Below are 13,159 nucleotides of genomic sequence, written 5' to 3'. Positions count from 1 at the left end.
AGAGACAGAAGATAGAATTAGTGATTTGGAGGATACAACATCTGAATTCCAAAAAGAAACAGAAACTATCCGGAAAAGAATGGAAAAATTTGAACAGGGTATCAGGGAACTCAAGGACAATATGAACCGCACAAATATACGTGTTGTGGGTGTCCCGGAGGGGAAGAGAAGGGAAAAGGAGGAGAAAAACTAATGGAAGAAATTATCACGGAAAATTTCCCAACTCTTATGAAAGACCTAAAATTACAGATCCAAGAAGTGCAGCGCACCCCAAAGAGATTAGACCCAAATAGGCATTCTCCAAGACACTTACTAGTTAGAATGTAGGAGGTCAAAGAGAAAGAGAGGATCTTGAAAGCAGAAAGAGAAAAACGATCCATCACATACAAGGGAAACCCAATAAGACTATGTGTAGATTTCTCAGGAGAAACCATGGAAGTTAGAAGACAGTGGGATGATATATTTAAATTACCAAAAGAGAAAAACTGCCAACCAAGACTCCTATATCCAGCAAAATTGTCCTTCAAAAATGAGGGAGAAATTAAAACATTCTCAGACAAAAAGTCACTGACAGAATTTGTGACCAAGAGACCAGCTCTGCAAGAAATACTAAAGGGAGCACTAGAGTCAGATACGAAAAGACAGAAGAGAGAGGTATGGAGAAGAGTGTACGAAGAAGGAAAATCAGATATGATATATATAATACAAAAGGCAAAATGGTAGAGGAAAATATTATCCAAACAGTAATAACACTAAATGTTAATGGACTGAATTCCCCAATCAAAAGGCATAGACTGGCAGAATGGATTAAAAAACAGGATCCTTCTATATGCTGTCTACAGGAAACACATCTTAGACCCAAAGATAAATATAGGTTGAAAGTGAGAGGTTGGGAAAAGATATTTCATGCAAATAACAACCAGAAAAGAGCAGGAATGGCTATACTAATATCCAACAAATTAGACTGCAAATGTAAAACAGTTAAAAGAGACAAAGAAGGACACTATCTACTAATAAAAGGAACAATTAAACAAGAAGACATAACAATCATAAATATTTATGCACCGAACCAGAATGCCCCAAAATGCATGAGGAATACACTGCAAACACTGAAAAGGGAAATAGACACATATACCATAATAGTTGGATACTTCAATTCACCACTCTCATCAATGGACAGAACATCTAGACAGAGGATCAGTAAAGAAATAGAGAATCTGAATATTACTATAAATGAGCTAACTTAACAGACATTTATAGGACATTACATCCCACAACAACAGGATACACCTTTTTCTCACATGCTCATGGATCACTCTCAAAGATAGACCATATGCTGGGTCACAAAGAAAGTCTTAACAAATTTAAAAAGATTGAAATCACACACAACACTTTCTCGGATCATAAAGGAATGAAGTTGGAAATCAATAATAGGCAGAGTGCCAGAAAATTCACAAATATGTGGAGGCTCAACAACACACTCTTAAACAACGAGTGGGTCAAAGAAGAAATTGCAAGAGAAATTAGTAAATACCTCGAGGAGAATGAAAATGAAAACACAACATATCAAAACTTATGGGACGCAGCAAAGGTAGTGCTAAGAGGGAAATTTATTGCCCTAAATGCCTATATCAGAAAAGAAGAAAAGGCAAAAATGCAGGAATCAACTGTCCACTTGGAAGAACTGGAGAAAGAACAACAAACTAATCCCAAAGCAAGCAAAAGGAAAGAAATAACAAAGATTAGAGAAGAAATAAATGAAATTGAAAACATGAAAACAATACAGAAAATCAATAAGACCAGAAGTTGGTTCTATGAGAAAATCAATAAGATTGATGGGCCCTTGCAAGATTGACAAAAAGAAGAAGAGAGAGGATGCAAATAAATAAGATCAGAAATGGAAGAGGAGACATAACTACTGACCTCACAGAAATAAAGGAGGTAATAACAGGATACTATGAACAACTTTACACTAATAAATACAACAACTTAGATGAAATGGACGGGTTCCTGGAAAGACATGAACAACCAACTTAGACTCAAGAAGAAATAGATGACCTCAACAAACCAATCACAAGTAAAGAGATTGAATTAGTCATTCAAAACCTTCCTAAAAAGAAAAGTGCAGGACCAGACGGCTTCACATGTGAATTCTATCAAACATTCCAGAAAGAATTAGTACCAACTCTCCTCAAACTCTTCAAAAAAATCGAAGCGGAGGGAAAACTACCTAATTCATTCTATGAAGCCAACATCACCCTCATACCAAAACCAGGCAAAGATATTACAAAAAAAGAAAACTACAGTCCAATCTCTCTAATGAATATAGATGCAAAAAATCTCAATAAAATTCTAGCAAATCGTATCCAACAACACATTAAAAGAATTATACATCATGACCAAGGAGGATTCATCCCAGGTATGCAAGGATGGTTCAACATAAGAAAATCAATTAATGGAATACACCATATCCACAAATCAAAGCAGAAAAATCACATGATCATCTCAATTGATGCAGAGAAGGCATTTGACAAGATTCAACATCCTTTCCTGTTGAAAACACTTCAAAAGATAGGAATACAAGGGAACTTCCTTAAAATGATAGAGGGAATATATGAAAAACCCACAGCTAATATCATCCTCAATGGGGAAAAATTGAAAACTTTCCCCCTAAGATCAGGAACAAGACAAGGATGTCCACTATCACCACTATTTTTCAACATTGTGTTGGAGGTTCTAGCCAGAGCAATTAGACAAGAAAAAGAAATACAAGGCATCAAAATTGGAAAGGAAGAAGTAAAACTATCACTGTTTGCAGACGATATGATACTATACGTCGAAAACCCGGAAAAATCCACAACAAAACTACTAGACCTAATAAATCAATACAGCAAAGTAGCAGGTTACAAGATCAACATTCAAAAATCTGTAGCATTTCTATGCACTAGTAATGAACAAGCTGAGGGGGAAATCAAGAAATGAATCCCATTTACAATTGCAACTAAAAGAATAAAATACCTAGGAATGAATTTAACTAAAGAGACAAAAAACCTATATATAGAAAACTACAAAAAACTGCTAAAAGAAATCACAGAAGACATAAATAGATGGAAGGACATATCGTGTTCATGGATTGGAAGACTAAATATAGTTAAGATATCAATTCTACCTAAACTGATTTACAGATTCAATGCAATACCAATCAAAATCCCAACAACTTATTTTTCAGAAATAGAAAAACCAATAAGCAAATTTATCTGGAAGGGGAGGGTGCCCCGAATTGTTAGAAACATCTAGAGGAAAAAAATGAAGCTGGAGGTCTTGCACTGCCTGACTTTAAGGCATATTATGAAGCCACAGTGGTCAAAACAGCATGGTATTGGCATAAAGAGAGATATATCGACCAATGGAATCGAATAGAGTGCTCAGATATAGACCCTCTCATCTATGGACATTTGATCTTTGATAAGGCAGTCAAGCCAACTCACCTGGGACAGAACAGTCTCTTCAACAAATGGTGCCTAGAGAACTGGATATCCATATGCAAAAGAATGAAAGAAGACCCATGTCTCACACCCTACACAAAAGTTAACTCAAAATGGATCAAAGATCTAAACATTAGGTCTAAGACCATAAAACAGAGGAAAATGTAGGGAGATATCTTATGAATCTTACAATTGGAGGCAGTTTTATGGACCTTAAACCTAAAGCAAGAGCACTGAAGAAGGAAATAAATAAATGGGAACTCCTCAAAATTAAACACTTTTGTGCATCAAAGAACTTCATCAAGAAAGTAGAAAGACAGCCTACACAATGAGAATCAATATTTGGAAACGACATATCAGATAAAGGTCTAGTATCCAGAACTTATAATGAGACTGTTCAACACAACAACAAAAAGACAGCCAACTCAATTACAAAATGGGAAAAAGACTTGAATAGACACCTCTCAGAGGAGGAAATACAAATGGCCAAAAGGCACATGAAGAGATGCTCAATGTCCCTGGCCATTAGAGAAATGCAAATCAAAACCACAATGAGATATCATCTCATACCCACCAGAATGGCCATTATCAACAAAACAGAAAATGACAAGTGCTGGAGAGGATGCGGAGAAAGAGGCACACTTATCCACTGTTGGCAGGAATGTCAAATGGTGCAACCACTGTGGAAGGCAGTTTGGCGGTTCCTCAAAAAGCTGAATATAGAATTGCCATACGACCCAGCAATACCACTGCTAGGTATCTACTCAAAGGACTTAAAGGCAAAGACACAAACGGACATTTGCACACCAATGTTTATAGCAGCATTATTTACAATTGCAAAGAGATGGAAACAGCCAAAATGTCCATCAACAGACGAGTGGCTAAACAAACTGTGGTATATACATACGATGGAATATTATGCAGCTTGAAGACAGAATAAACTTATGAAGCATGTAATAACATGGATGGACCTAGAGAACATTATGCTGAGTGAGACTAGCCAAAAACTAAAGGACAAATACTGTATGGTCCCACTGATGTGAACCAACAATCAAGAATAAACTTGGAATATGTCATTGGTAACAGAGACCAGCAGGAGTTAGAAACAGGGTAAGATAATGGGTAATTGGAGCTGAAGGGATACAGACTGTGCAACAGGACTAGATACAAAAACTCAAAAATGGACAGCACAATAATTCCTAATTGTAAAGTAATCATGTTAAAACACTGAATGAAGCTGCATCTGAGCTATGGGTTTTGTTTTTTGTTGTTGTTGTTGTTGTTGTTTTTGTTTTTTTCTGTCTGGTTGTTTGTTTGTCTTTTTTTTTACTATTATTATTACTTTTATTTTTTCTCTCTATATTAACATTCTATATCTTTTTCTGTTGTGTTGCTAGTTCTTCTAAACTGATGCAAATGTACTAAGAAACGATGATCATGCATCTATGTGATGATGTTAAGAATTACTGATTGCATATGTAGAATGGTATGATTTCTAAATGTTGGGTTAATTTCTTTTTTTCCGTTAATTAATAAAAAAAAAAAAACTCTCAGGGAAGACAGAGGATCACTGTGATTTTCAGTTTCTCTTTTATAATGAATTTCTGTCCCTTGGGATTAATAAAAAACAAAATCACATATAATAAATTCCTAGGAAACTGAATTGAAAAATCATCAATTTACATTGGGTCAGAAATACCCTAACTCAGGGGGGAAAAAAAACATTATCATAATGTTTAGTCATATATGAACCAATCTAGAAATGTAATCCATTCTTTTTTGTCCCAATTAACAAAGATAGGTTCTGTATTATCTTCTCATTTATTAATGATTATAGAAGGCAATATTCCACATTACAACAGGTATTTATTAATTCACAAGGCATGCATTATAATATAGGAATGTGAATTTTCAAGTAAAATGTTGTACCTTAAAAGGTGCAACATTTTATAAGGGCTAAAAACTAGCACAAATTTCAAAACCCAAACATTTCAAACTCTTAAATGTTCAACCTCCCTTTCAACTGCCTCGTTTTAAATCCTGTTAAAAGGTAATTGTTGGGGATGCAAGGGTAGTTCAGTGGCAGAATTTTCGCCTGCCATGCAAAAGTCCCAGGTTTGATTCTCGGCCCATGTACTTTCAAAATTTTTTAAAAATAAAAAATCCAACATATGGTGCTGCAATAAAAGGAGAGTCGCATGGATAAAGAATTAAATGTGACCCCCAACATACAGCATACACAAAAAATGTTAACTGTTACACTTAACAGTATTTGAACTCACAAAATCAATGGGAAGACTTTGTTAGGAATTTTTAAATCTAATTTGTTACCTGGTTCCTTAAATACACTGGTAGTATGCTTTGGTATTATTGAGATCTACTTTTAACACTCTCAAAAACCTTCACGATTATTTTCAATGCAGAGCAATCTTGTGGTAATACAGATACTTAAATGAAATATGCTAGGATTTCATTACTAAATAGACACATTTACTCCACATCACAGTTATATCATTAGTAAAGAGTACTTTAATGTTTTTACTTTAAAACAAAATGTCTAAGTACAGCTTCAAAGAATAATATCCTAAAATGTAAAATTCAAACATTACCTCATGCATAGTGAGCAGATAATTAAGAATGGCTTGTAGTTCATCCTCCTTTACTCCAGAATCCTTTGAAAACATAATCCAAGTATCTTATGCATATTTAAAAACTTCTTTTTCTAAACTATTTTTTAAAAAGATGATACACATAGATTTGTCAAATTGGTCAATGGCTATAAATACAAAATATAATGCAACACAGCTAAATTTAAAATTAAAATTAGGGGCAGCACAAAAGATAGACAGTGTATAAGACTACTTAGTCGTTATAAGAAATATGACATTAATATCTTGGTTTTAGCACCTTATATAATAATATACACCAACCTAGTGAAGCTACAGAATCCTTGTAGGTAACAATAATAATGAACAAGCTGTAAAACAGCTCATATGAAAATTTTCAACCTACTTTAACAATCTATTAATCGTAGAGGAAAATCTCAAAAAAGAACAATAAGAAAGAGAATTGGGAAACAGAAGTAAAAAATACACACTGAAAAGGATGCAAAAACAGAGACAATTCAAGAGAAAATTGTTTTATAAATAGAAATAAGGTATCCTAGTCTGAGAAGTATACCAAAAAGGTAGGTTCACTTGCCATAATATTATGAGACAATTATGAAAGCATTAAATTGTAAGGAATATGAAACAAAGTACAGGAAAATACTGAGTAAAATATTACCATCAAATGCATTTAGATATTGCAATGTTATAAAATCAAAACATCTTATTAAAATATAATATTAAATTTTACTTCATCTACAATAGAAAGCAAAGCAACAAAATGTGATCACTTCTAAAGGCTAATTCATCTATCTAGTACATTTATATAGGAATATTATTTCTCAAAATCAGACTGTCATGTACAAGGAACCCCTTAAAAATAAAAGCTTCTTGGGTACACAAGTGGTTCAGTGGTAGAATCCTTGCGTTCCAAATAAATGAATAAATAAAAAGAAAAGCTTCTTAACTGCTCTATCACCAATGCCAAAAATTGTGCCTAGGAGCATTCAGTAAATATTTGCTGAAAGTATGAGTACACTTGAATTTCAACAGAAATTCATGACATATATTACAATTATTAATAACAACTCTGTAATAATGTGCGTGCGTGCGTGTGTGTGTGAGTGTGTGTATATAGTGAGATCCAGTTCTTGATCAAATTCCTACATGTAATTTGTCAGGCCCAACCATTGGGCAATTACACAGCTTTACCTAGCAGGCGTCACAAGGAGAAAGTTGCCCTCCCTACATCACACCTGGTGCAGAGCCAGTGCTTCACAGACTCTCAAGAGAGGTGCAGTCAAGGACTCAGGCCAGTCAGGCTCTTATACGTATCTGCATCACTAGCTGAGATTTCCTCAGAAAACTGCTGATACCTCCTTATGAGGAAAGATGCTTTTCTCAACTCTGACTCAGTATGCAACACTTTTCCACTCAAAACCCCTCTCCACCCACTCCTACCTCCTCCGGGCCCTCAGGGTCCATAAACTGCAAGAACCTTTTGTTCTAGGTTTCCTCAGCAATAAGAGATCCCTCAAATCTGTGCTGATCCATCTGACTATCACCTGGCAGTGCCATTCCATAGGCCAAGACGGAAAAAGGGGTAGTCATTTTTACTCCGTTTAACCTCTTGCCTAAGCTATTGTAGTTAAATGATTAAAGGCTTAAGTGTTCTTTTCATTTTGGCTTGTTGTCTTGAAAACCTTTACCTTTAAAGCCTAGCAGTTCAGCTCAACTCTTAGCACATATACACAGAAAAAGGAAGGGGAGCAGAAGGAGAGCAAACAAACATCTTCCAAAGGAATTTCCAAATGTCTACTATAATAAAGCAAAAAGTAAATAGACCAAGATTATATCTTATGAAAAATGATAAACTACATCACACAGCATACTTTATGATAAGCAATATGGACTCACCTTCATCACTAATTGCTTAATAAACATCAACAAGAATGCTCGGAGAGAAAGTATTTCTTTTTGATTAGGTCGTGGCCCATCTGGAAAAAAAAAAAAAAAACACATGCGCACACACAGTATTTCAAAGACCTTCAGTTGTCTAAGTTTATATCCTCTTTACTAAAAGTACTTCAATTTATTTATACTAAACCTAAAGATCAGTCTTGTAAAGTCAACTCCTTTTTATGCTTCTAGAAAGACAAGTATTCAATCTCAAAGGCAATTAATTGTATATATAGTGCTTAAAATATATAAAATAGATTATGTTGAAACAATGATGAAGTTTGTTCTTTGAATAATATCAAAGAATTTCCAAAACACAAAAATGTGATATATTTTGTATTCAGTAATAAAATGCATTTTATTTTGTTTTATAAAAGACTTTGAGAGTATATGCATGCAAAAATCTCAAAAGCAAATCTCACCACACAATATTACTCATGAAGAAGGGAATCATTATCTTGACTACCTCTGACATCTCCTGCTCTTGAAAAACTCCTTGGTCACACATGGCTCACATTAAGTCAATTTTCATGTCTCAAACATAGAATTCCCAAGTAGAAAGCTTTTGAAACCAAACACCCATTGTTCTAAAATTCTAAATGAGATACCTGTTTACCTCACAAATTCTTCAACTTTTCCCCACTAATCACTATTTTCCACTAGTTCCTAGACCACCAAGGCACAGGACCACCATGACCTTGAACAGGCCAATTAGAATAGAAAGAAAACTGCTTAAAATTTGTTCCACATGATGATTTCTGTTCAAAGAATAGGTTACTGAGTTTGAATAGAATCATAAATTTGTCCACATTTTTCACTTGAAGGATGAGACTTTCCCAAGATCACCTAAAATCAGTTACAAAGTAAAGGCAAGAATAAAAACTAACACACAGGACAGTACATAATTCACCTACAGCAACCTGAAGTAGTTATAAAGAAATTCTCATCTGGTTCTACATCTGCAACAACCTTATCAGCTTAAATAGATCATATAACTTCTATCCTGACAGATCTATAAATGATAGATTTCATGTTCTCTGAGAAAAAACCAAGTTTATTTAAAAGTAATATAAAAAATACTGTATACATATGAAATCTTGTCTTTAAATCACAGAACAGCCAAAGCCTTTGATTACAATCAGAATATATGTTGTTTGAATCTCCAGCATTTAATTTCTAATTCTAAGCAACAGCCCTACATTTTCTATCAAGGAACTGAACCCATCCTTATCTTAGCTCATGTTTCAGGGATTGGGGGTTTTCATGGGCAATCAGCATAATAATAATAGACACAGATTTAGGTACATGATCCAGTTAGAGCCAACAAGCTACGCTGGAAATGTTTCATAACGGCAGATGCTCTTTCGCTGGATTGAAAGTTGAGAGAATGTGAAGTTGGAAAGAAGAGAATATGTAAAACAGCCAATACAGAAGAAGAACAGAGAGACGGAGAGAGTCAAATGGGGTTCGAGGGCCATCATCTGAATCCCTGCAGCAACTGTACCTAAAAACTGCCAGTTTTTAAGAGCTAATTAACTCCTGTTCCTTGGCGTAAGTCAGTTTGATACAGATTTTGGAAAACTTATATCTGAAGAGCCAATATCTATCAAAATTTTATCCTTCAAGTGAATTAGCTGTAAATACATAGGAAATTAATGAAACATTATAATTTTATCATGTCTTCATTAGAAGAAGATGCCCTTTACTTCCCCAAGAAACCTCTACCATTCTAAAAACTTTATATGAAAACCACTGTTTACAATGAATCATATTATAATTGACTTCATTACCAACACTAATTGTTAATTAAGAATTTCTTCTCATACTTTAAGCCACTGATTGTATACTGCAGATGGATTATGTGGTGTGTAAATATATTTCAATAAAATTTCATTGAAAATTACATAAAAAAAAAAAAGAATTTCTTCTCAGATTCTGTGGCTTAAAACAACCATTCAAGTCATATTTGCTCCCCAAACAACTCACACCAACACAAGCAGCAGTATTTTCATAAAAGACACAAGTTATTAACCTCCGGCAACCACAATTTAGGACAACCACTTAAACTTAAAACAAAATTTTGTCATGCGATTTTTTTTAAAGTTCAGAATAATTTAACAGTATTGGTGAAAACAAGAAAGAAAGAAAAATAAAATCCTGATTTGTAATAGATATAACATAACATACAGACAGAGATAATATACCTAATCCTTTTGGGGTGATGCCGCTTCTATCCTGAGGATTCACTGCCCAGTAGTAGTACTTCAGCGTGTGCGTGATGAGAAGCACTGTTCCAACTCTCCGAATGGCATTGTATATGTTGACTGTGCCGATAAATTCCGTGGACAGATAAGTATAGAGTGTCAATTGAACCTAAAGAGTCAAAATGAAGAGCTTAAATCAAAGAACCCAACCAGCATTTTACTATTTCCAGGATTGTTCTAAGGCTGATTTACTTGAAAGGTAGTTGGTCATAAAAATGTTGAATTTGATAATCATATCCATATTAGATAAAAAGCCCCTGAAACACATGCACACACACACACACACACACTTCTTAGCAAGCCAAACCAAGTAAATCTTGTTTTAAAGCATATTATAAACATCCCCAAATACATCAAATTTTTGTAGTACTATCAACGGAAATAAATTTTTTATTCCTCTTTAGCAATCAGCAGCTATAATAAACTTATAATTAATGCTATGCACAGTTGCTGGAAAGCCAGAACTTTTTCTTCGTTTTGGAGAAAATTAGAAGTTGGAATAATTCAAGAGGTAAAAAAAAAAGCAAGAGTAACTCAAAAGAAAAAATAGGAATAATTCAAATACAAGAAAACCAAACAAAAAGATGTAGAGCCTACCTTGGGAAATATTTATTAGAGAAAAAAATTTTGTCATAAGAGCTCATTACTACAAAGATTTATCATTCTAATCTTAACATTATATAGCCCCTTAACATGGATTATTAGCTCTTCTTCCAATTAGGTAAGGATTTCCTTACTTCTAAAGAGAAGTCTAGATAAATAAAAATGTATTTAAAAAACAAGTTCTTACTGTGTAAGAAAGAGAGAACAGAAAACCTGTCTTTCCCTACTGCACAGTCCAACATAACAGAAAATTTAAGTGAAATTATGATTCTAATGTTCACCAAAAACTAAACTGTTGTACTTATAATACAAAATAAAGACCACTTTACTCTTGTACCTAAAGCAAGAAATTTTTATTTCATGCATATCAGTGAAAATATCTTATAATCCGAACATCTTAAAGTAGGGTACATACACTCTCCAGTTTGGCCATAGACCAAAGTACTCCTATCATCTACAACTGTCTGCTGTGAACACTTATTTTACCATCCAGAACACTGAAGACAGTTTCAACCCTACAAGATACCCCAGTGTTACCTGGGAATTTCTTTAGAGAGTCAATATTAGATGTCTATCTTCCAGTTGTCCTATATATATAAACAATCAAGCCTAAATGACTTAGGGGATCAATCATCGCTTCTGCATGGCAAAGAATAACATTCTGAAGGCTTTTAAAAACTGGGGTGCTCGGGAAGTCATGATACCCCTAGTGGCCATCTCCCAGCCTTCACCTAACTTCCTCCTTTCTATTGTGTGCTGATGTTTCAATTTACTTCCATTCTGGTAGAGGCATTACATCTAATGAAATAGTCTGACCGTACCTTGAACCCAAAACTGGGAAAAAGCAGCCCCAGCTACTTGCCAGGGCAAGAACTCTGAACAAAGGTTGCTTGATACATGTTTTTGCTCAGTGATATAGGGCCCCCTCCACCTGGGGTGTATAAATACCCCTCCCTTGGACACTACAGGTAACTCATCTCAGACGCAAAGAGGATCAGGAGCTGCTATACACTGACCATGACCCAAACAGCTGGCATTCCAGGGAGACCTGCCACAAGGGGATCTCTTTCCCTGTTCTTCTCGACTCTAGGCTATATAAATAATAAAGTGGTCATTTGCTGAAAATTTCTGTTGTTCCTGAGCCTGTGTTCCCATTATGCACTTTATAGCAACTCACTCCACATGGAGCTTCATAGAAAATTGTTTTAAAAACCATATACATACTTGGAAGAACTGAAAGCAGGGACACAAACAGACATGTGCATACCAATATTTATAGTAGTATGATTCACAATTGTCAAAAGATGGAAATAGCCCAAATGCCCATCAAGTGACAAGTGGACCAACAAACTGTGGTATTTACATACAATGGAATATTACGTAGCTGAAAGTCAGAATAAAGTCATGATGCATGCTAAGAGCATGGATGAACCTTGAGGATATTATGTTCAGCAAAATAAGCCACAAACAAAAGGAAGAATACAGTATGGTCTCATTAATATATAACTATAATAAGCAAACACTAAGAATTAAATTCAAGAGCATAGGTCACCATGAGATAGACAATGGGCAGACATTGGGTATTCAATAATTAAGGAGTACAGAATGTTCATTAAAGTTCATTGTTAAGGTTCAGAAATGAACAGCACAATACTGCCAAATTGTGATTAATAAAGGTGAGCGTGAGTATGGTTGAAAGAAAAAGGCTAGAATTGTGTACATCACCAGAAGGAAAGCTAGAGGATAAAAAGTGGGACTGTATATCTTAGTGAAGCCCAGAGTGGATAATGATGGTGGGTAATTGCATAAATATAAAAGAGCTCTTATACGAACTAGAACAAACATATGTCACTATTATAAGGTGCTAATAATAATGTGCTATATGAGAAAAAATACAATTAATGTAAAAACTAAGGTCTATAAGTAAAAGTAACATTGTAATATTCTTTCATTAATTGTAAGAAAGGCACTATACTAAAGCTAAATGTCAATAATAGGGAGATATAAGAGGTATGGGAATTTTTTAATCAGAAAAAATAAGAATATTCTCCAATTGACTATAGTGGTATGCATAACTATGTGAATACACCATAAGCCATGGATTGTACACTTAGGATGGATTGTATGGTGCATGAATTAAACTTCGTAAAAAACATAGATATATATATATGTATATATATACATATATATATATATACGCTGTAATCTACTGACTTGATAGACACATTATTTTAATATATTA

The 13,159-nt window shown here is 34.4% G+C and overlaps 1 protein-coding gene across 2 annotated transcripts in view; it reads right to left on the bottom strand.

The window, feature by feature from the left end:
* Positions 1-13,159, bottom strand: part of LRBA (LPS responsive beige-like anchor protein) — a 1,037,640-nt gene that overhangs the window by 842,234 nt on the left and 182,247 nt on the right. For both annotated transcript variants that reach the window (XM_077139839.1, XM_077139840.1), the window contains 3 exons: positions 10,255-10,423; positions 8,009-8,088; positions 6,095-6,157 (listed from right to left, as the gene is read on the bottom strand). In XM_077139839.1, coding sequence (XP_076995954.1) covers positions 6,095-6,157; positions 8,009-8,088; positions 10,255-10,423 — 312 coding nt within the window. The remainder of the gene's footprint in view (positions 1-6,094; positions 6,158-8,008; positions 8,089-10,254; positions 10,424-13,159) is intronic.

This window comes from Tamandua tetradactyla, chromosome 22, assembly GCF_023851605.1.
Source record: "Tamandua tetradactyla isolate mTamTet1 chromosome 22, mTamTet1.pri, whole genome shotgun sequence".
Classification (NCBI taxonomy): Eukaryota; Metazoa; Chordata; class Mammalia; order Pilosa; family Myrmecophagidae; genus Tamandua; species Tamandua tetradactyla.
This window is presented reverse-complemented; position numbering and strand designations above follow the sequence as displayed.